Consider the following 24,524-nt stretch of genomic DNA (forward strand, 5'->3'; position numbering starts at 1 on the left):
ATTCATCGCACGAGAGGTCCTTTCAAGAGTCTCTGTCCTTGAGCTGGTGGTACGTGCTTTCAGGCTTTTGTATCTTCTGCCCGATGGGAGGGGGGAGAAGGGAGAATGTCCGGGGTGGGTGGGGTCTTTGATTACGTTGGCTGCTCTCCTGAGGCAGCGGGAAGGGGAAGGAAGGCAGGTTTGCATGTCGGACCAGGCTGTGTCCACAACTTGCCGCCGTTTCTTGCGGTCTTGGGCAGAGTGGTTTGCCACACTGTGATGCAAGCTTTCTGTTCGGGACGCAGGGTGGAAACAGAGGGAATCACAAGGAGGTGCGCCTAATTCCTCAAAGGGCTTCCACCGGAGCCAAGGGCCAAATGGCTGCCCACAGCAAGGGTGGATGATCTCTCGGCCACCTTCAGCTCTGACCCCCTTTCACGGAGAATATTGGTTGAACACCGGTTCCCTGGGCAAATGTTCTCCCGAGTCTGTCCCCGGCTCACTAACCTGGGTCAGCCCTTGCTGGCCCACCCCTCCGGTGATCTTGGGCACGCCGGTGATGATCTTGGCCGGGCTGCCGGTTCCTGGTGTCACCACCTTGGTGGTGAAGATGGTGATGGGCGATTTAATCCCGGTGTTGCTCGTGACTGGGGGGTTTAAAACAAGACACAAAGTGGTTACGTATTTATGGGGGGGGGGGGGTGGGGGGAGAGAGGGGGCAGAGAGGGAGATGATTACCTCAGAATTAGAACAAGCTGGATGCCCCGTTGCTCCCCACATCCACCCAGGAACAAACAGGACCGAGCCTCACCCAGCACCCCGTTCCCTCGCCAATGGACAAGGAGTCTCCTCCCGTCACTCAGGACGTGACCCAAAGAATTCGCCAAACCCACAGACACGTCCCACAAGACATCAGAGCAGAATTCGGCCATTCGCCCATCGGGTCTGCTCTGCCATTCGATTATGGCTGATCTTTTCCCCTCTCAATCCTGTTCTCCTGCCTTCTCCCCATAACCTTTGACACCCTTACTGATCCTCCGCTTTAAACACACCTAGTGACTTGGCCTCCACAGCCGTCTGTGGCAACGAATTCCACAGATTCACCGCCCTCCGGCTGAAGAAATTCCTCCTCATCTCAGCTCCAAAGGGATGTCCTATTCTGAGGCTGTGCCCTCGGATCCCGGACTCTCCTGCTGATGGGAACATCCTCCCCACGTCCCCTCTATCCAGGCCTTCTAGTGTTCGGTTTTCTTCCCGCTGGGACCCTGTGCACCCCCTCCCCTCCCTGCCAGGACCCTACAGACCCCCTCCTCTCCCCGCCAGGACCCTACAGACCCCTCCTCACCACCGCCCACCCCCCACCGGAACAATACAGACACCCTTCTCTCCTCCCTGCGGACCCTCCGCTTCCTTCAGAGACCCTGTAGACTCCACCCGCTCCCTCCTGGGACCCCCACAGACCCTCCCCTTCCTCCCGGGACACTTTGGACAGCCTCCACCACCCCCTAGTTCCCAGACGTCTCCAGCAGCATCGGAGGGCGATGACCCCACTAACACACAGCTCCTGACCGATCAGAGCAGACCCCCTCCACCCCCCCCACCCCTCCCTACCCCCACCCCCTGCCATTACCTGCAGAGCCCTGCTGGGCCATCAGGGCAGAAACGGGGATGGTCTTGATGATGGTGGTGGCTCCGGGCTTGGTGCCGGTGCTGGGCGAGACACTGCTGATGCCCAGGAGGGTGGGCTTGGTGGCGGCTGCCCCTGCCGCCTGCGAGGTGCTGATGATGGTGGTGGGCTTGCCGTCTGCTGATGTCACCAGCTTCAGGATGGTGGCGCCTGGGGGCAGCGGGCCTTTGGTCTGTGTGTCGCACCCCGCCCCACGCACGCACCGCCGAACCCCGGCACAGACAGAACAGGAGGTTAGACATGACTGAGGAACCGGCCCCTCGGTACACGGACGGGAGAGAGACCCTCCGGCCCACGGCATCCGTGCCAACCAGCGCCGAAGGAGGGGTGGCGAGGGAGCGTTGGGGGGGGGGGGGGGGTGAGGGAGCGCCGCGGAGCGAGGGGTGAGGAGGAGGGAGCACCGCACCGTGGGAGGGGCAGCGCTGTGGGAGGGGCAGTGAGGAGCGCGGAGTGCCGCGCCGCGGGAGGGGCGGCGAGGAGGGAGCGCCGCGGGAGGGGCGGCGAGGAGGGAGCGCCGCGCCGCGGGAGGGGCGGTGACTCACATTAAAACGTGCAGAGGTAGCGACACCTCAAAAGCATTCGTTAACACACGCGCTCACCTGTATGTACTGCGTGACGGGGTTGGAGGATGCCTGACCCGTGACCACTCCTGACTGCACGGGTTTCGTCTGAACCAGGGAGACCATCTTCCCCAGGCTGGAGATCTGGAAGAGGGGGACGACAGAGACGCACACCACTTGTAAAAAGTTAGCACAGACCCCACAGCCCGACGAGGGCCATGCTGTTGAAAAACACGGGCAGTAGGTCACCTCGGGGACAGAGAACAGCAGCAGCCAGGAGCAGCAAACAACCGGCTAGAGGAACTCAGCGAGTCGAGCAGCCTCTGTGGGTTTCGACAGGAAACGTCGACAGTTCCTCCCCTCCCTGCAGACGCTGCTCGACCCGCTGAGTTCCTCCAGCAGATCGTTGCTCCAGATTCCAACGTCTGCCGTCTCTTCTGTCTTCACACCAACTTGGATCTCCCAATCTACCTCGTCGTGGCCCTTGCACCTTATTGTCTGCCTGCACTGCACCTTCTCTGTCACTGCAACACTTTATTCTGCACTCTGTTACTGCTTTTCTTTTTGTATTTACTGGATGTACGGAAGGATCTGTCTGGACGGCACGCAAAACAAAGTTTTTCACTGTATCGCGGTACACATGACAATGATAAACTGATTACCGGGAACAATTACAGATTATAGATTACAGATTACAGATTACAATTACAGCTGTGGATCTGCGGGTCCATATCCACAGATCCCTGAAAGTTGCCTCACAGGTGGATAGGGTAGTTAAAAAAGCTTATGGGGTGTTAGCTTTCATAAGTCGAGGGATCGAGTTTAAGAGCCGTGAGGTAATGATGCAGCTCTACAAAACTCTGGTCAGACCTCACAGAGTACTGTGTCCAGTTCTGGTCGCCTCATTATAGGAAGGATGTGGAAGCGTTGGAAAGGATGCAGAGGAGATTTACGAGGATGCTGCCGGGTTTAGAGAGTGTGCATTATGAGGAGAGACTAAGGGAGCTCGGGCTTTACTCTTTGGAGAGGAGGAGGATGAGAGGAGACATGATAGAGGTGTACAAAATATTAAGAGGAATAGATAGAGTGGACAGCCAGCACCTCTCTCCCAGGGCACCAATGCTCAATACAAGAGGGCATGGCTTTAAGGTAATTGGGGGGAAGTTCAAGGGAGATATCAGAGGAAGGTTTTTTACCCAGAGAGTGGTTGGGGCGTGGAATGCGCTGCCTGGGGCGGTGGTGGAGGCAGGTACATTGGTCAAGTTCAAGAGATTGCTGGATAAGCATATGGAGGAATTTAAAATAGAGGGATATGTGGGAGGAAGGGGTTAGATAGTCTTAGGCGCAGTTTAAAGGTCGGCACAACATTGTGGGCCAAAAGGTCTGTATTGTGCTGTACTGTTCTATGTTCTATGCTCTATATTCTATTATACGACCACACACATCTACGGTGCTATTTGTACTTCTCCTGAGCTTCCCTTCACCTCCCTTCCCCTCCAACGGGTCGTACAGCACAGAAACAGGCCCCGTTGGCCCACTGACCAACACACACCCATTCACACAACCCCAACGCTGAACTTTCCAATGTCAGGTAACCCTCACCTCCAACTCCCCCTCCCAGCACTCTCTTCCCCTTCCCCTTCCAATCTGTCCCCTTCCCCTCACCCATCTCCATCCCCTTCCCCCACCTCCCACTCACTGCCCCCTCCGGTTCCCCTAACGGTTCCCATTACCGCTATCCTGATCAGATTTCAGCACTTTGTCTCCCTGCGCATCTCCCTCCATTTCCTCCCGCCCCCATCAACCCTTGTGCCCCAAATCCAACCCTCCCCCTCCCCATCGGCTGACTCCCCTCTCAGGGTCTTGATCTGAAACCCTGCGGGGAGGAGGGGGGGCAGAGGGGACGGTGGGGGGGAAGAAGGGATGGGGGGGAAGGAGGGAGGAGGGGGCGAGGAGGAGGGTCAGGGAGGAGGGAGGGGGGAATTGGGGGAGAGAAGGGGTCAAGGGGGTTTGAGGAGGTGGGGTCGGGGGGTTCGAGGAGAGGGGTCAGGGAAGGGGGAGAGGGGGCTGAGGAGGGGGGGTTTGGGGACAGGGGTCAGGGGAAGGGAGGGGAGGAGAGACAGGTGGAGACTGTGTGTGAGGTAGTTACCAGAGCACTGCTGCCGGACATGGAGATGGGGCTCTTCACAAGGGTGATAGTTTTGGTTACACCGGCCACCACGGTGGTCACCACTTGGGCCTGCTGTGCCACGGTCACCGTGCCAGATTTGTGGACCGTGATGATGGGCCGCAGGGGCGAGCCGGTGGTTCCCGAGGTCCCGACCTGAGCTGCGGCCGACTTCAGCATCCGCGTGGCCGGATTGCTCACCTGTGGGGTGGGGGAAGAGACGGCTGGGTGAATGCGGACAGGGTGGTGCGCCCGGTAGTAAACACCTACACACAGGAACAGGCTCACACGGACACCCCACACACAACTCTACACGTGGGAACAGAGCTCACACACACACGTGCACAGGGAGAGGCCAAAACATGCAAACACTTAGAGGAATCATCAACAGGAAGACAGGGATACACTGGCACGGCAGAGAATAATACCCAGATGGGGGCTGAAACACACACACCCCATGTGTGATCACAGATAACAGGCCTACACTGACAGCGACAGACTAACAGACGTGCACCCCACACACGCACCTACGTGTGATCACAGATAACAGGCCTACACTGACAGCGACAGACTAACAGACGTGCGCCCCACACACACCCACGTGTGATCACAGATAACGGTCCTACATGGACAGGGACAGACTAACGGATGTGTGCCCCACACACACCCCCCTCCCCCCCCCCCCCCCCACATATGATCACAGATAACGGGCCTACACGGACAGACTAACAGACATGTGCCCCACATACACAGGGACTGGGAGGGAGACGACCACCTACCATAATGGGAGAGGAAGACATCTTGACGGTAGCAGGCAGGGTGGATCCGGGGGCCACGGCCACGGTTTTGATCATGGTGGAGCCGGGGACGCCAAGCACGCTGGAGATGGTGGTCGGGGAGATCTTCTGGGTGGCGGCGGCTGCGGCTGCCAAGGCAGCCATGCCACTCATCTGTGTGCCACCCCCAATTGTCTGCGGGGAGGGGGAGAGGAGAGAGCGAGGCGGGGGGGGAGAGAGGAGAGAGCGAGGCGGGGGGGGAGAGAGGATGAGAGCGAGGCGGGGGGGGGAGAGAGGAGAGAGCGAGGCGGGGGGGGAGAGAGGAGAGAGCGAGGCGGGGGGGGAGAGAGGAGAGAGCGAGGCGGGGGGGGGAGAGAGGAGAGAGCGAGGCGGGGGGGGAGAGAGGAGAGAGCGAGGCGGGGGGGAGAGAGGAGAGAGCGAGGCGGGGGGGGAGAGAGGAGAGAGCGAGGCGGGGGGGGAGAGGAGAGAGCGGGGGGAGGAGGAAAAACAAAGCATTTCTTCAGTGGGGAAGGGGTAGTTTTAACCCTCACAAACAAGTGCGGGAGAGTGGGACTGGGTCAACACCACACACACGCTCCAGCTCAGTCACTGGCAGGGGCAGGACAGCCCCGTCTCAACCACTGTGACCCAAGGCAGACAGGGGTTAGAGGGTGGGGCGGGGGGAGGGGGGTGGTGGACAAGGTGGTTCGCTCCTCCCCGGCCCTAACCTGTGAGTCAGGGGCAGGAACATCACGTGGGAGTGGGGCAGTCTGACGAGGAGCAGGGCCCACTCCCAGCCCGTCAGTTGCCAATGGACCCCAAGGGCAGGGCCAAGGGGGAGCAGGGGGTGGGGGGGCGAAGGGGAAGAGGAGACTGGGCTGGTGGTCGTTCTGTGGAGAGAGATTGGGGGGGGGAGGTGAGGCAGAGACAGAAAGAAGCAGAGAGGGAGAGAGAGACAGACACAGACACACACACACACACAGAGGCAGAGAGAGAGGCAGAGAGAGAGAGGCAGAGAGAGAGCGAGGCAGAGAGACAGAGAGAGAGAGACAGAGGCAGAGAGACAGAGAGAGAGAGACAGAGGCAGAGAGACAGAGAGAGAGAGACAGAGGCAGAGAGACAGAGAGAGAGAGACAGACAGAGAGAGAGAGAGACAGAGAGACAGAGGCAGAGAGACAGAGGCAGAGAGACAGAGGCAGAGAGACAGAGGCAGAGAGACAGAGGCAGAGAGACAGAGGCAGAGAGACAGAGAGACACAGAGGCAGAGAGAGGGAGAGAGAGGGAGAGAGACACACAGAGGCAGAGAGAGAGAGAGAGACAGAGAGAGACACACACACACACACACACACAGAGGCAGAGAGAGACAGAGACAGAGAGAGAGACACACACAGAGGCAGAGAGAGAGAGAGAGAGGCAGAGAGAGACACACACACAGACACACACACACACACAGAGGCAGGGAGAGAGCGTGACCTGGATGGACCCCAGGCGGAGGTTGGAGTGAGGGAGCCCCCCCCGCTCCCAGGACGTCCCGTGGCGGAGAACGGCAGAGGAGAGGCTGATGGCGGGAGGACTCACCATGGCCTGGGCGCCCTGCGCTGGCACCACCATCCGGACCCCCGTGGACAGGGTGGTGGCGGGGGCAGGAGCCTTCACCGGCTGGCCCGCCTGCCGAACCGTGATGAGGGAGGTGCCGCTGGTCAGCACGGCCGGAGACTGGGGGGAGGCCACTCGCAGCACAGCAGTCGTTCCTGTCGGTGGAAACGGAGGGGGGAGGTAGGGGAAGGGAAAACAGGGAGGGACAGGAGGGGAGGGGAGGTCACAGTTGAGGTGACATCCATTTGAGGCGGCATTCACTGTAACCTGTACTGCACTCTTTCCCCTGCATTTCTATCTCCCACCCCCTCATCCACTGAATATTCTGCTCATTATTGTGCACCCAGGAGTTCTGGTCCCTCTAACCCGCTCACCCCCGTCTGACGGTCTAACGCGACCCCACACCTTTGATTACCGGTCACTGCCTCGCAGTGTCCTCCATTCCCCCCAGACTACTGCTCCATTGCACCTCCCTGCCCTCAGATGACCAATCCGTTCGACCTCCCCTGCCCCCAGATGACTGGCCCATCACAACCCTGGCTGCCGATTGCTGGCACAGTAAACCACCCCTGCATCACACCGCCCCCACTTCCCCAGCCCGTTGGCACACTACAACACTACTTCAGGGATTACCGGGTCCATTACAAGATCCGGATTACTGGGTCTATTCACACTCCATATCCTGGATTACTGGTCCCATTACAGCCCCCGGATTACCAGCCCCATTACAACCCCCAGGATTACCAGTCCCACCACCTGGATTACTGGCCCATTACAACCCCCACAAGAGCAGGCACCCACAGATGGAGCACTCACCTGGGCCCCGGATTCCGGTGGCGCTGCCCAGCAGGGACTGAGGAGGGGCCAACGCGGCGGTGGCTGGAGATGAGCTGGGGGCGGACGCTCCCGGTTGAGGGGGGGTGGGGGCCGCCGAGGCGGGGGCCGGGCTCTTGGGCTGCCCGGCGGGGACGGAGGGCAGGGGCTGGGGGGCGGGTGAGGCAGCGGCAGGGAGGTCGTACTTCTGCAGCTGCAGGAGGTAGGAGTCGGCCGTGGGCACCGAGCCCCAGCTCACCTCCAGTGAGCTGGTGTTGGCCCGCACCAGCTGCACCCTCGACGGTGCCGGCGGTCGCTCTGTGGAGAGAGAGAGAGAGAGAGAGAGCGACAGAGAGAGAGAGAGAGAGAGAGAGAGAGAGAGAGAGAGAGAGAGAGAGTGAGAGAGAGCGCGACAGAGAGAGAGAGCGCGACAGAGAGAGAGAGAGCGACAGAGAGAGAGAGAGCGACAGAGAGAGAGAGAGCGACAGAGAGAGAGAGAGCGACAGAGAGAGAGAGAGCGACAGAGAGAGAGAGAGCGACAGAGAGAGAGAGAGCGACAGAGAGAGAGAGAGAGCGACAGAGAGAGAGAGAGAGCGACAGAGAGAGAGAGAGCGACAGAGAGAGAGAGAGAGCGACAGAGAGAGAGAGAGAGAGAGACAGAGAGAGAGAGAGAGCGACAGAGAGAGAGAGAGAGCGACAGAGAGAGAGAGAGACAGAGAGAGAGAGAGCGACAGAGAGAGAGAGAGAGCGAGAGAGAGAGAGAGAGCGACAGAGAGAGAGAGCGACAGAGAGAGAGAGAGACAGAGAGAGAGAGAGAGCGACAGAGAGAGAGAGAGAGAGCGACAGAGAGAGAGAGAGAGAGCGACAGAGAGAGAGAGAGAGAGCGACAGAGAGAGAGAGAGAGCGACAGAGAGAGAGAGAGAGAGCGACAGAGAGAGAGAGAGAGCGACAGAGAGAGAGAGAGCGACAGAGAGAGAGAGAGAGAGACAGAGAGAGCGACAGAGAGAGAGAGAGAGAGCGACAGAGAGAGAGAGAGAGGTTAGGATCACCACGATGGAGGAACCCAATGGCCAATCCTCCTCCTCGTTGTCGGGAACAGAAGGGCCCTTCGGCCCATCACCCATATGCTGCCTGTCCACACTAACTGTAATTCCCCAACCCCCTCCCCCTCCTCACCCCACTCCATCTCCGACATCCCTCCCTGTCCCTCCGATCCCCTCTCCCTCACTCTCCCCCTTCCCCTCTCACGACCTCTGCCCCCCACACTCACCCACTATCACCACTCAGTCCCAATGCCAGAGACTCACACAGCACAAAAACAGGCCCTTTAGCCCATCTCGCCCATGCTGACACCAAATTTAGTCCCATCTTGTACACGAACATGCTCAAAGCCCAGAGTCGACCCTACTTTGAGGGGGTGTCCTGCTGGGGGGTGGGGGGATGCTTTAAAATTCCAAAAGGGGTTGCATTGAGTGGAGATATTTGCACTCATGGGGAAGAGCAGAACTTGGGGACGGTGATTAGACCGGACAGGGAAACCTCTTTACCCCGGCGAGCAGTGAGGGCTTGAGGCTGACAATGGAGAGTCTGTGGGGAAGATATAGAAGCACAAGAGGCAGGGGTGGATGATAGAACGAGGCAGAACAGTGGGGCGGGGGTAGAGCCACTGCCTCAGGGCTCCAGAGAGCCGGGTTCGATCCCAACCTCCGCTGCTGTCTGTGCGCGCATGTCCGGTCTCTACGTCTGTGTGTGGAGTTTTAACGTTCTCCCTGTGACCCCACGGGTCTCCGCCCCCCCCAACATCTCCCAAAGTACTCCAGTTCCCTCCCGCATCCCAATGACGTGCGGGGGAGTCGGTGGGTTAATCGCAACCCCCCCCCCACCCCCAAGGCGTGTGGGCGAGGGGTTAAATCAACGGATGCGAATGTGAGAATGTCTTGAGTAAGCCAGGGGCCGGACTGTTCGGATTTCTGAATGATCGGAGACCGGAATAGTCTGCAGAGTCAGACAGCACGGAAGCAGGCCCTTCAGCCCAACTTGTCCATGCCGACCATTCGAGTTAGCCCCATTTCCTCGCGTTTGGCCCGTATCCCTTTAAACTTGTGGGATCCTGAGGCAGGGTTTCAACCCAAAACGTCGACAATTCCTTCTCCCCCACAACCAACAGATGCTGCTCGACCCACTGAGTTCCTCCAGCAGATTGCGTGTTACTCCAGATCCCAGCAGCTGCAGCCTCTTGTGCCTCTGGTGGACACAAGGACAATCCAATGGGTCCCAACACTCTCCTGCAGATATCTATCCAGCAACTTTCCCATGGAATCTTGTTCCCCAGTAGGATCTTGGGGTGCATCTTATGACCACCGTTATTCCCCAGAAGGATCTTGGGGTGCCCCTTATGACAACAGTAATTCCCCTGGGATCTTGGGGTGCCCCTTATGGGCACCGTTATTTCCCAGTGGCAACTTGGAGATGAAGTCCACAGCTCCCTAAATTCGTTGTTACACAGTAGCATGACGAATTTTCCTGCTACTCGTAGGTTTAGTGAGCAAAGGCAACAGAACCCAGCGGGATCCAACGAGGTGTGAAGACAGGACCCTGGCGAGTCTCAAGGCCCATATCGGGGGTGACGGCAGGGCCATCTCCCCCCATCCCCGTCCCCCCAGGTTGAGGGGAGGGCGGGGACCCTGAGACTCCTCAGTGTGCTGAGGGGAGTCGGGCTCTACCCCCGGTCTCTCAGGGAAGCAGGGCCACGGGATTTCCTGTATTGAAGGACAGTGGGAACCTGGGACACCCACCCCAGGAGGGAGTGTGGGACCTGCCCCACTCCTTCACCCCCCGTCCTCTCCTCGCCTGTACCTGCATTAGAACGGTACCCTCCCCTCCCTGGGAAGCGCCTTAAAGAGGGCAGGCGAGGCGGAGGGGGTCAGGGAGGGGGTTCCAGAGCTCAGGCGCCAGGCGCCTGCAGACACACCCCCTGCTCTGGTCTCTGTGTCAGTGGGGTGGGTTGTCTCGCCCTCTCTCCCAGCTCTGTGCAGCTGCGGGATTTCCTGGAGGGACGGAGGAAGGGAGGGAGATCCCGCCTCACGTCAGACACCCGTCCAATCGAGACAGTGAGCGGGAATGCGATGCCTCCCGACGTTAACCAGCATAAACGCGGGAGATGACCGGAGGCAAGGCTATCACAGAGAAGGACAGCAGGGAAACAGCCCTGACGAGTCTGTGCCAACCATCAACCATCCATTTATATACCCATCGTCCCCTAACCCATTTTATTCTCCCCACATTCCCATTACCTTCCCCCCCCCCAGGTTCTACCCCTCACCCACACACTAGGGGGCAATTTACAGCGGCTGATTAACCCACTGACCCCGCACAAGGTTGGGATGGGGGGAGGGAACCGGAGCAGCCGGGGGAAACGTGCAAACCCCACACACGCAGACGGCATCGGCGGTCGGGACCGAACCAGGATCACCTGAGCAGTGACTCCACCTGCTGTACCACTGGGCCGGCCCTTGGAACGGTGGGGGGGGTGGGGGGGGGGGGGGGGAGGGAGGGAAGAGTGGGGAGGGAAGGGAAGAGTGGAGGGGGGAGGGAAGAGTGGGGAGGGAAGGGGAGAGAAGAGCAAAGCTGAGCAGATGTCAGCTGCAGCCTACCTGTCTCCAGGTACCAGAGATCCTTACAGCACACCTGATTATTCCAGGCTTTCCGGTATCCGTCCCGGCCGCTCCAGATGTACAGCCTGGAATTCACGGCCACCGAACAGTGTCCCGCTCGAGCCCGGGGCAAGTTGTCCTCCTGGGTTTCCATGATGACCGGTTCCCAGGTCATTGTGTCTGTCGGAGGGGCGGGGAGATCTTTAAGTCACGAATCCCCACCTCCACAAGCTTCCCCTCAAGAGCACCCAGTTGAGGACCCCCCAAGCACGCTGACCCACCTTCCACTGAAGCACGCATGGCAAGATTCCACGGGCAGCATCAAGGTGAGGGCAGGGTCAGGGGTGGCGGTCGCAGAGGGAACTTGGCACTTGCGTCACTGCGATGGTCCCCTGAGCGAGCCTGCCGTTGTACAAGACGTTGGCGAGGCCGCACCTGGGGTATTCTGGTCACGCTGCTATGGGGAGGATGCCATTAAGCTGGAAGGAGCGCAGAGGGTGACTTACGAGGATGTTGCCGGGACTCGAGGGACCTACTTTATAGGGAGAGGTTGGGCAGGCTGGGAGTTTATTCCTTGGGGGCATAGGAGAATGAGGGGTGACCTGACAGAGGTGCGTTGCTGAAAGTTGCCTCACAGGTGGATAGGGTAGTTAAGAAAGCTTATGGGGTGTCAGCTTTCATAAGTCGAGGGATCGAATTTAAGAGCCGTGAGGTAATGTTGCAGCTCTACAAAAAACTCTGGTCAAACCACACTTGGAGTACTGTATCCAGTTCTGGTCGCCTCATTATAGGAAGGATGTGGAAGTGCTGGAAAGGGTGCAGAGGAGATTTACCAGGATGCTGCCTGGTTTAGAGAGTGTGCATTATGAGAGGAGACTAAGGGAGCTCGGGCTTTACTCTTTGGAGAGAAGGAGGATGAGAGGATACATGATAGAGGTGTTCCAAAATATTAAGAGGAATGGATAGTGGACAGCCAGCACCTCTTTCCCACGGCATCAATGCTCAATACAACAGGCATGGCTTTAAAGTAATGGGTGGGAAGTTCAAGGGAGATATCAGAGGAAGGTTTTTTACCCAGAGAGTGGTTGGGGCGTGGAATGCGCTGCCAGGGGCGGTGGTGGAGGCAGGTACATTGGTCAAATTCAAGAGATTGCTAGATAAGCATATGGAGGAATTTAAAATAGAGGGATATGTGGGAGGATGGGGTTAGATAGTCTTAGGTGAGGTTTAAAGGTCGGCACAACATTGTGGGCCGAAGGGCCTGTATTGTGCTGTACTGTTCTATGCTCTATGATAGGATGAATGCACGCATACTTTTCTGCCCCCAGGGAAAGGAATCAGAAACTGGAGGGCACAGGTTGAAGGTGAGAGGGGAGAGATTTAACAAGGGACCTTCTTCACACAGAGGGTGGTGGGTGTGTGGAACGAGCTGCCAGAGGAAGTGGTGGAGGTGGGAACTATCACAAGGTTTAATCGATACTTGGAAGGTCCATGGATGGGAAAGGTTTAGAGGGATATGGGCCAAATGGGACTCGCTTAGATGGGAACCTTGGTCGGCAGCGACCTGCTTCCATGCTGCGTCACGATGTGGTTGGACTGTCCCCAGCAGCTGAGGGCCTTTGGGGGGGATTGGGTGCAGAGCAGGGAGCCGTCTTGGGAAGGGACGGACAGTGTAAGCCAAGAGCAGCGGGAATGTGTAACTCGCTTCCGTGGAGGCGACCTCTGCAGGAGAAAGGGGGAGAGACGTGGGGGGGAAGGGGGAGAGAGAAGGGAACTGAGGCTCGGGCTCGATGGACTGAGATGAGGCCGGCGGCCAGAGGAGTGCATGGATTGGTCGGACTGAATGGGCTGTTTGGGTGGTAGCCGTCCCACACAGCGCTCGGGCACATGGGAGAAATTGGGGTGGGGGGGGAGGGGAGAGAGAAGTGAGCGATGTGGGGGGGAGGGGAGAGGAGAGGAGGTGGGAAGGGGAAAAGGGGAGGGAGGGGGTGAGGTGGGGAAAGGAGAGGGGGCAGAGAGGGGTGAGGGGGGCAGGGAGGGGCGATATCAGCCCTGATCTAACTACAGGTCAGGATGCAAGAGCTCATTAGGGACTGTGGGATCTTGCTGAGCGGAGATCAGCTGCAGAGGGCTTCTGCTACCAAACCAAGCCCTCTTTCAACACTGGGGCGGGGTGGGCAGGGAGAGGTGAGGGGCAGGGCTTGCTGCACTTACCCAGGTTGAGGCTGGCCAGTGTGTTGGTACACTTCCACTCCTTCTCGTGTGTGGCCACCTTCACGTCGTCCATAACCAGAGGCACCCAGCCGCCAAACACGTACATCCTGGGGGGAGGGAGGAACTGTTACACACAGTCTTCACGGCCCCGGAGCCCACTGCGCTCAGGGAGGGAGACCCAACCCAACGCCAGCCCCCCACCCCTCTCCACCACGCACGTTCATCCTCTGGGAACCGGCCCCCACATCCTGTCTGCTCCCTGGGGAAAACCTGTTCCAACTGGGGTATAGGGATGGTACATCAAAACACACAGAGAAATGCATCTTTTTTGTGTCGAGTGTTCTGGGGGCAGCCTGCAAGTGTCGCCACGCTTCCGGCGCCAACATAGCACGCCCACAACCTCCTAAGCCGTACGTCTTTGGAATGTGGGAGGAAACCGGAGCACCCGGAGGAAACCCACACAGACACAGGGAGAACGTACAAACTCCTTACAGGCAGTGGCTGGAATTGAACCCAGATCGCTGGCGTTGTAAAACTTTACGCTAACCGCTATGCTACCATGAGGTCATACCTGCAGTAACCTGCACAGTTTTGGCCACTTGGTTATAGGAAAGACCACTTCCTCTGACAGCTCGTTCCATATACTCACCAGCCTCTGTGTGGTAAAGTTGCCCCTTGGGTCCCTTTTAAATCTTTCCCCTCTCACCCTAAACTTATGCCCCTTAGATCTAGACTCCCCTACCCTGGGGAAAAGACTGTTACCATCCACCTTATCTATGCCTCTAATAATTTTAAACACTTCTATAAGGTCGCCCCTCATTCTCCTACGTTCCCAGCCTGGCCAACCTCTCCCTACAACTCAGGCTCTCGAGTCCTGGCAACACCCTCGTAAATCTTCTCTGTACTCTTTCCGGTTTAACCACATCATTCCTATAACGGGTGACCAAAACTGTACACAGTGCTCCATGTGTGGCCTCACTAACGACTTACACAACTGCATAATTTACGTTAACATAAGTTTATGTCATTTACGTTTGTAACGTACTGAGCTGCTGCTGCAAAAAGCTAATTTTCATGGCATTTATACCCTGGAGATGTATGCCCATGACAAGAAACTTGAACTAGAGTTCCAAGTGTAAGCTCACCAACGCCTGGTACAACCTCAGTAAGACTTCCTTGCTCTAACAATGGAGCAGCACCTCACAGCCCTCTGGATCTGGCGGGGGGGGGGGGGGGGTGGGGGGGGGGGTTGGTGGGGAGGGAGGTATCATCCTTTCCCAAAACAAAAACAGCACTGCGCTCTCTTGCTTCTCCAAGACGCAAACAGAGGGCTGCAGGGTTAGAGTCATAGACTCACACAGCACAGAAACAGGCCCTTTGGCCCATGCCAACCAAGATGCCCATCTAAGTTAGTCCCATTTGCCCGTGTTTGGCCCATATCCCTCTAAACCTTTCCCATCCATGGACCTGTCCAAGTGCCTTTTAAATGTTGTTAACGTACCTGCCTCACCCACTTCCTCTGGCAGCTCGTTCCATGTACTCACCACCCTCGGTGAAAAAGTTGCTCCCTCAGGTTCCTATTAAATCCCTCCCCTCTCGCCTTAAACCTGTGCCCTCTAGTTCTTGATTCCCCAACCCTGGGGAAAAAGACTGTGCGCATTCACTCTATCTACACCCCTCATGATTTTAAACACCTCTTATAAGGTCACCCCTCATTCTCCTACGTTCCAACAAATGAAGTCCCAAACCTGCCCAACCTCTCTCCATAACTCAGTCCCTCAAGTCCCGGCAACATCCTCAAATCTCCTCTGACTCTTCCCAGCTCAATGGCATCTTTCCTATAGCAGGGTGACTAAAACAGAACACAATATTCCAAATGCGGCCTCACCAACGCCTTGTACAACTGCATCATAACATCCCAACTCCTACACTGATAAAGGCCAGCGTGCCAGGCGCCTTCTTCACCACCCTGTCTACCTACGACGCCACTTTCAGGGAACCATGTACATGAACTCCTCAGTCTCTCTGTCCCTCTCTGAGGTCTCACTGACGACAGCAGTCAACTAACACATGTATTTCAGAGAACAAGACCATTGGCTGTCCTGTGTGGATGGAGCAGAGGAACAGGAGGGGCGAGAGGGGAGGGGTGCCCCCGAAGACATGCCCATCAGCGTCCAGTGACAGAGAACAAGAGGGAGGCAGATGCGACAACCAAAAGAGGAGCGAGGCAGAATAACGTACAAGGAGCGTTTGATGTCTCTGGGATTGTGCTCGATGGAGTCCAGGAGGATGGGGAGAGGCGGGAGAATCTCATTGAAACCTACCGAACGGCCTGGACAGAGTGGACGTGGAGAAGATGTTTCCAGTAGTGGGAGAGCCTAGGACCAGAGGGCACAGCCTCAGAATAAAGGGACGTCCCTTTAGAACGGGGAAGAGGAGGAATTTCTTCAGCCAGAGGGCGGTGAATCTGAGGAATTTGTTGCCACAGACGGCTGTGGAGGCCAAGTCATTGGGTGTATTTAAGGCAGAGATCGATAGGTTCTTGATTGGTAAGGGGGTTAAGGGTTACAGGGAGAAAGAGAGAGGATGCGGTTGGGACTGCAAAAAATATCAGCCACGATTGAATGGCGGAGCAGACTCGATGGGCTGGTCTGCTCCTCTGTCTGGTGGTCTTGTAATCTGATGGTCCAAGAACAGAAGGCGGCGCGCGAGAGCAGGCGAAACAACTTACTTGTTGCCGATAGTCGTGGCTGAGTGAAGGCTGCGGGGAAGCGGGGAGACGCCGTTCACATTGGGCTTGTTCCACGTCAGGGTGTCTGCAAGAGGGAGGTTGAATGGTTCTGCTCAGACTGTGCACCGTAACGTTCTCACCCCACCACCCCACCTTTGATCCTACAACAGGAGTACCCACACCCTTTACTGACCCTCCCAGCTTGGCCAGAACCTCCTCAATTCCCTCAAACCACTGCAAATTTTTTCCTTCTTCAACTAACTATCCATTTGCCTTTTGAGTTATTGTTGAATTTAAGGAGAAAAGCTCCCTCCACGCTGACACACACAGCCAGAGGAGATGCTGAACAGGTTAGACACAGAGTGAAGCTCCCTCTACACCGTCCCATCACACACTCCCGGGGTCAGACACAGGGTGAAGCTCCCTCTGCACCATCCTGTCACACACTCTCGGGGTCAGACACAGGGTGAAGCTCCCTCTGCACCATCCTGTCACACACTCTCGGGGTCAGACACAGGGCGAAGCTCCCTCTACACCGTCCCATCACACACTCCCGGGGTCAGACACAGGGTGAAGCTCCCTCCGCACCGTCCCATCACACACTCCGTGGGTCAGACACAGGGTGAAGCTCCCTCCACACTGTCCCATCACACAGTCCCTGGGTCAGACACAGGGTGAAGCTCCCTCTACACCGTTCCATCACACACTCCCGGGGTCAGACACAGGGTGAAGCTCCCTCTGCACCGTCCTGTCACACACTCCCGGGGTCAGACACAGGGTGAAGCTCCCTCTGCACCGTCCTGTCACACACTCCCGGGGTCAGACACAGGGTGAAGCTCCCTCCACACTGTCCCATCACACACTCCCAACATCGTCAAGATTGATGCAGTGCCAGTGAGGAATAGAACAAGGAGGATGGGTGAAGATGGAATGCAGCCTCGCAATCCTCGATCGATGCAGCCAAACACCTAATTAAACCCCCGGTTGTCTTTACCGATGTCCAGAGTCCAGAGATCTCCAAGTCGACAGCCACTCATGCCTCCGTAGATGACCAGCTTGGAGCTCTTCATGTCCTTGTCGGTGTAGATGACGGCGGTGTGGGACTCCCGCGGAGGGGGCAGCACCCCGTAGGTGATGGGATTGTCCCAGCTCACCACCCCCGAGCCCGGCCTCAGCTCCAGAATGTAAACGTCATTCAAATACCTGGGTGCGACGGGGGGGGGGGGGGGGAGGGAGGATTGGAACAGCCGGGAGGTGGGGGGAGACAAACACAATGCGTTCAGAAACATTTGCAGAACAGGAACACGTAGAAATCAGCCAGGGCGAATCATCCCAAACCCGTGGCACAGAATGAAGGCGATCGCTGCATCTCGCGCGCGCTGGCTTACGGTGACCGGCTTGTTCTCGTGTCCACGGCCTCCTATGGCTCTTCAGAAACTTGTCCCCACTGATCACTAGCGCAGCAGGAGGGGGTGGGACAATTCTCAGTGTGAAGGGGGATGCGCCAATCCTCAGTGGGATGGGACGAGAGAGAGGAAAGCAAGGGGAGCAGTTTCAGGCCCCCTATCTAGGGAAAGACGCGCTGGTGTTGGAGAGAATTAAGAGGTTTACAAGAATGATCCCGGGAATGAAAGGGTTAACGTATCAGGAGCGTTTGATGGCTCTGGGCCTGACCTCGCTGGAGTTTAGAAGGATGAGAGGGGGATCTCATTAAAACCTACTGAGTACTGAAAGGCCTGGATAGGGTGGACATGGAGAGGATGCTTCCATCAGTGGGAGAGTCCAGGATCCGAGGGCACAGCCTCAGAATAAAGGGACGTCCCTTTAGAACTGAGCTGAGGAGGAATTTCTCTCAGCCAGAGGGTGACGAATCTGTGGAACACATTGCCACAGACGCCTGTGGAGGCCAAGTCAGCGGGTGTATTTAAAGTGGAGGTTGATAGGTTCTTGATTAGTGAGGGCGTCAAAGGTTACAGGGAGAAGGCAGGAGAATGGGGTTGAGAGGAAGAGATAAATCAGCCATGATCGAATGGGGGAGCAGACTCGATGGGTCGAATGGCATAATTCTATGTCTTATTGGGGGGGGGTGGGGGGGGGGAAGGAAACAGGGGAGGGGGGTGGTAGAGCGACACCGATCCTCATTGGGACAGAGGATGGGCCAATCCTGCCCACTGGGGTCCCCGTGAATTCTCAGTGGGACAGGGGACGCCCCAGTGTGTCCGCAGTGGTATGAGCACCTTCCGACTCAGGCATACGACACGCCTCTCACCATCCAGGTGGGAGAAATTCCCCAAACCCCTGACACCCTTCCCGTCTTTTCGCCACAGGCCTTAAATCTTTGCCTGCCCAGTGACTGTCCTCGCTGCTAAACGAAGATGGGTTCTTCCTGCTTTCCCTTGTCTGGGCTTCTGAGGATTTTGTACACCTCGACTGAATCTCTTCATCTCGCAGACAACACGCCCAGCCCATCTACTGCTCCTCCAATCACAGGAATGTGCTCATACACCATCTCTGCACCCTCTCCTACTGCATTATTCTTGTAGTGCTGTGACCAGAGCCCTCACTCGCCCCTACATCACTCCCCGGCTCTGTGACTCCCTCCCCTATACACCTCCCCGTTCCCATAACCCCCACCCTCCTCTACACCCCTCCCCGTTCCGTGACCCCCTCTGGACCTTACACCCCTCCCAGTCTCCGTGACCCCCTCCCTCCCCTACACCCCGTTCCGTGACCCCCCTCTGGCCCTTACACTCCTCCCAGTCTCCATGACCCCCTCCCTCCCCCTTTGGCCCCCTTCCTCTCAGATCTCTGCTCCCCCTGCCCCATTTCCAATCTTGCGATCATTCCCCAAGTCCCTTCACTCCACCATGGGCGTCACAACCTTGGCTCCCGGTTGAAGATCACTCAATGTCTCAGACCCTCTCTCTTCACTGAAGACATCCTGCTCCCTGAGTATGGGCTTCTCCACATTTCCCTTCGCAGCTTTGCATCGCTCAACCTTCCTGGGAGCCATCTACGACGTTCGAGTGTGTAGTCTTACCGTGGAATGTTGTTCTTGGGGTCCTCGCTATCGTTGGCCAGGCCCCCGAACAGGTAACACTTGTTTCCCACCAGGGAAAAGCTGTGGCCCAGGCGTGGGCAGGGCAGGGAGCCATTCTTGGGAGGTTTGGGCTTGAGTTTCTTCCACTCCCATCGGCTGGCCTGCACAACGGGGAGAGGAACTTGGTTACATCGAGGGAGACGGGGAGAGAGAGGCAGACAGGGAGAGGGACAGACGGGGGGAGGGGGAGGGAGGAGAGGGGGAGGCGAGAACAAAAGATGAGAGTGTTCAAGGGAGAACCATCCCCCACAAAACTGAGTGCAGACATTCCCCGATACAGTAATCCCTCCTCACCTCCCCATGACAGACGCAGGAGAGCCCCATTCAGTCCCCTCCTCACAGCAATGCAGAGATAAAGAGACGCACAAAGAAAGCTGCAGGTAGTGGCAAGAGGGTGCAGGAAGGGGAATGACAGTTCGAGAGAAATGTTGAGGGCAAGAAAAAAGGCACGGTACAAATCGGCAGAGAAATGTGCAGCCAGCGGCGGGATAGAGAGGGCAGGCACCGTCAGTGGGTGAACAGCGCAACGCAGGGTCGCTGGTACCTGCAATTCATAGAGGTCGTTGCTGTATTTGCCGTACTCCACCATTCCCCCGAAGACCAGCAGGCGGGTGCCATCGCAGACGAAGCCATAGGCAGCACAGCCGGGTGGGATGTCTCCTCGCACTGCCGGGATGAACCACTGGTTCGTGGCTGCGGACCAAGCCAAAGGGAAGAAGGTTACAGCGACACTGACGACACGCAGAGGCTTCGTTCGGAGCAAGCCTAGCCCCCAACCTCGCCAGGAGCCTGTGTCGGGTGCAACAGCACTGGAGGCGGGGCGTCTGAGGGTCCGTAGCGAAAGAGAGCCACACAGTCAGATGGTTTAAAGGAACGACGCACCAGAGAGGGAGTGCCATACTGCCAGTGGGGAAGGTTTAAGGGAACGACACACTGTCAGCAGGGAAGGTTTAAGGGAACGACATTCCAGAGGGGGACTGCACTGAGCGAGTGCCACACTGTCAGCAGGGAAGGTTTAAGGGAACGACAATCCAGAGAGGGAGTGCCACACTGTCAGCGGGGAAGGTTTAAGGGAACGACACACTGTCAGTGGGGGAGGTTTAAGGGAACGACATTCCAGAGGGGGACTGCACTGAGGGAGTGCCACACTGTCAGCAGGGAAGGTTTAAGGGAACGAGACTCCAGAGAGGGAGTGCCACACTGTCAGCGGGGAAGGTTTAAGGGAACGACACACTGTCAGTGGGGGAGGTTTAAGGGAACGACATTCCAGAGGGGGACTGCACTGAGGGAGTGCCACACTGTCAGCAGGGAAGGTTTAAGGGAACGAGACTCCAGAGAGGGAGTGCCACACTGTCAGCGGGGAAGGTTTAAGGGAACGACACACTGTCAGTGGGGGAGGTTTAAGGGAACGACATTCCAGAGGGGGACTGCACTGAGGGAGTGCCACACTGTCAGCAGGGAAGGTTTAAGGGAACGACATTCCAGAGGGGTACTGCACTGAGGGAGTGCCACACTGTCAGTGGGGAAGGTTTAAGGGAACAACATTCCAGAGAGTGAGTACTGAGGAAAACCCCCACACTGTATTTGCCTTGTTAGCATTCACTTCGAGAGGACTAGGGTATAAAAGCAAAGATGTACTGCTGAGGCGTTGGTCAGACCACATTTGTAATATCGTAAAGGCAAGCAAGCCAAACGCCTTCTTCACCACCCTGTCTACCTGCATCGCCACCTTCAGGACACTATGAACCGGTACCCTTAAGTCTCTGTTCTACAACACTCTGCAGGGCCCTGTCATTCACTGTGCACGTCCTGTCCTGGTTCAACTGACCAAAGTGTTAAACTCCATCTGCCATTCCTTGGCCCACTTCCCCAGTGCATCTAAGACCCTGTTGCAAGCTGAGATAACTTTCTGAGAGGAGGAGGGACTTCTACCTAGTCCCTCCGAGGACAATTCCAACCCCTCAACCGGAAAACTGATGATCTGGCGTCAATGCCAGACCGCTTGAGGAATCTAGCTCATCACAAAGCCCTCATTTGAAGAGTGATCTACAGGAGACCTTGGCGCAGGAGGACGTCAGGAACCCCTCAAGAAGAGGACTCCGTCAAAGATGGGGGATGCACGTACAACAAAGGAAGGCAGAGTGGAAGGGGCTCAGTGGCACAGCTGGTAGAGCCACTGTCTCACAGCCCCAGGTTTGATCCCGACCTCCGGCGCTGTCTGTGTGTTGCGTTTGCGAGCTCTCCCTGTGACCTCGTGGGTTTCCTCTGGGTGCTCCTGCCTCTGAATAACGTGCGGGTCAGCGAGTTAATCAGGCGCCGTGAATTACCAGGAGTGCGTGGGTGAGGGGTAGGAGCTGGGGTGGGGGGGGGGGGGGGGGGAAGAGAGTGGAGGGAACATGGGGAGAATAAAATGGGATTCACATCAAAGGGTCAAAAAACTGCTGGAGGAACTCGGCGGGTCAGGCAGCGTCTGTGGAGGGAAATGGACAGTTGACATTTCGGGTTGAGATCCTTCATCTGGACTGAAAGACAGAGGGGGGGATAAGCAGTAATAAAGAAGTGGAGGGGAAGGCCTGTAGCAGGAGGAGGAGGGGAAGGGGTGCTGGCTCTTGCTCCACCCCTCCCCCTCCACCTCTTTATACTGGCATCTCCCCTCTGTCTTTCAGTGCAGATTAATGGTCTCGACCCAAAACATCCACCATCCATTTCTCTCCACACAGAACAGACCCACAATGTTGTGCCAAACTAATTAAGCTAACGACACCTAATTAATTTAAACCCTGCCTGCCTGCCATTCCCTTCATATTCATGTGCCTCTTGAACGCCTCGATCGTATCTGCCTCCACCCCCACCCCTGGCAGCACATTCCAGGCACCCACCGCTCTGTGTAAAAAAACTCGCCCCGCACATCTCCTTTGAATTCTTCCCGCCTCCCCCCTTCACCTGTTCGACCACAGAGAAAAGACACCGGCTGTCTACTCTCTGTGCCTCTCATAATTTTATAAACTTTTATCAGATGCTGCCTGATCCACCGAGTTCCTCAAGCAGTTTTTTGCTCCACATTCCAGCATCTGCAGTCTCTTGTGTCTCTCGTGTAAAGAGGCGGTGGATGGTCAGTGTGGACACTGTTGGACCGCAGCTTCTGTGCTGTATGACTACAAAATTGAAAGGTAGGTTTTCCTTCCAAATGCCACCCTCCAAAGCCTCCAGAACACCAGCTCTGGTGAATCAAGACTGATCAATTCCTACGGCAGGCTAATACCGTGGTGGGACTGCTGAGCCCCAGTCTGGACTCTGCAGAACTCTGACTGCACAGTGGCAGGGGCATTCAGCTCGTCACCCACACCTCAAGGACTGCAGCGGTTCAAGGCAACAGCTCACCACCTCCTCAAGGGTAATGAGGGATGCGATATTAAAGGATAGCTCAGCCTGCCATAGTCACAGAAGCACAGAAACAGGCCCTTCAGCCCAAATGGTTCATGCCGACCAAGATTCCCACCTGAGCTAGTCCCATTTCCCTGCGTTTGACCCATATCCCTCTGAACCTTTCCCATCCATGTATCCAAGAACCTTTCAAATGTTGTTAATGTACCCACCTCAACCACTTTCTCTGGCAGCTCGTTCCATATACGGACCACCCTCTGGGTGAATAATTTGCCCCTATTAAACCTCTCCTCCCTCAGCTTAAATTTATGCCCTCTCATTCTCAACTCCCCAGCCCTGGGAAAAAGAGTGTGCATTCACCCTATCTATGACCCTCATGATTTTAGACACCTAAGGTCACCCCTCATTCTCCTACACTCCAATGAAAACTGCCCCAAACTGCTCAACGTCGCCCTGTTACTCAGTCCCTCGAGTCCCAGCAACATCCTCGTAAATCTCCTCTGCACTCTTTCCAGCGTAATGACACCTTTCCTATAGCAGGGTGACCAAAACTGAAAACAATATTCCAAATGTGGCCTCACTAATGTTTTGTACAACTGTAACATTACATCCCAACTCCTGTACTCAATGCCCTGACTGATGAAGGCCAGCGTGCCAAAAGCCTTCTTCACCACCCTCTCTACCTGTGATGCCACTTTCAGGGAAACATACTTGTACTCCTAGGTCCCTCTGTTCTACAACACTCCCCAGGGCCCCACCGTTGACTGTGAAAGTCCTACCCCGTTCCCAAAATACAACACCTCGCATTTATGCAAATTTGTCAATTCTCAGCCCGCTTACCCAGCTGATCAAGATCCCTCTATAAATCCTGATAACAATCTTCACCGACTATGACATATATTTTAGTGTTGTCTGCAAACTTACTTATGCCTTGTACGTTCTCATCCAAATCATTTATATAGACGATAAAAGGCACAGATCGAGTGGACAGTCAGAGACATTTTCCCAGTGCAACAGTGGCTAACACGAGGGGACAATTTTAGGTGACTGGAGGAAGGTATAAGGGGGTTGTCAGGGGTAAGTTTTTTTTACACAGAGAGTGGTGGGTGTGTGGAACGCACTGCCGGCAGACGTTGAGGGGACAGATACATTAGGGACATTTAAGAGACTCTTAGATAGAGACATGAATGATAGAAAAATAGGGGGCTATGTGGGAGGGAAGGGTTAGATAATCTTAGAGCAGGATAAAATGTCGGCACAACATTGTGGGCTGAGGGGCCTCTACTGCGCTGTATGTTCTATGTTCTATTTTCTATTTTCTAAAAGAAACAAAGCAGACAGCATAATGCTTCCACTCCATTGCCCACTGAACATCCAAGGGCAGGGAGAGCAAAGTCAGATACAAGGTGGGCATCACAGAGGATGATCCCAACCAAACTGACCTCTGGCTTGGCTGGAATCAAAGGTCGTACAGCGCAGAAACAGACCTTTCAACCCACCTTGGACCGTGATGGCAATTGACCACCCATCCACACTAATCCCACGTTACACCAGTGGTTCATCAGATCCAGACCACGAGAGCCTCCTCAGGAACAGGTTCTGCCCAACGCGAGCCAAGTCTCGGAAATACCCCCTTACCCCCACCCCGTTTCCTGTACGGGCTGCTTCTGCACACCATCCCCTTCCTCGCCCTCGTTCGCTGCCCGTAGTTCCGTGGACCGCGAGAGATTGTGGTCCTCATTCAAGCATCTGAAGGGGCTGCTCCTCAAGTTCCAGCTGCACTTCAGCCCCACCATGGTCCTGAGCTTTGGGCACCTGGTGCGGAAGGGGGAGGGGAGGAAAGAGGTCAGTCGGGGGACCTCCT

The 24,524-nt window shown here is 56.4% G+C and overlaps 1 protein-coding gene across 1 annotated transcript in view; it reads right to left on the reverse strand.

Annotated features, from left to right (window-relative positions):
* Positions 1–24,524, reverse strand: part of hcfc1b (host cell factor C1b) — a 61,835-nt gene that overhangs the window by 20,433 nt on the left and 16,878 nt on the right. Inside the window, exons 2-14 of the mRNA XM_052008964.1 lie at positions 19,821–19,969; positions 19,217–19,377; positions 17,171–17,379; positions 16,177–16,261; positions 13,446–13,552; positions 11,232–11,411; positions 7,582–7,896; positions 6,748–6,920; positions 5,173–5,364; positions 4,376–4,594; positions 2,266–2,370; positions 1,610–1,838; positions 487–626 (exon numbers count right to left, since the gene is read on the reverse strand). Coding sequence (XP_051864924.1) covers positions 487–626; positions 1,610–1,838; positions 2,266–2,370; positions 4,376–4,594; positions 5,173–5,364; positions 6,748–6,920; positions 7,582–7,896; positions 11,232–11,411; positions 13,446–13,552; positions 16,177–16,261; positions 17,171–17,379; positions 19,217–19,377; positions 19,821–19,969 — 2,264 coding nt within the window. The remainder of the gene's footprint in view (positions 1–486; positions 627–1,609; positions 1,839–2,265; positions 2,371–4,375; positions 4,595–5,172; positions 5,365–6,747; positions 6,921–7,581; positions 7,897–11,231; positions 11,412–13,445; positions 13,553–16,176; positions 16,262–17,170; positions 17,380–19,216; positions 19,378–19,820; positions 19,970–24,524) is intronic.

This window comes from Pristis pectinata, chromosome 43 (assembly GCF_009764475.1).
Source record: "Pristis pectinata isolate sPriPec2 chromosome 43, sPriPec2.1.pri, whole genome shotgun sequence".
Classification (NCBI taxonomy): domain Eukaryota; kingdom Metazoa; phylum Chordata; class Chondrichthyes; order Rhinopristiformes; family Pristidae; genus Pristis; species Pristis pectinata.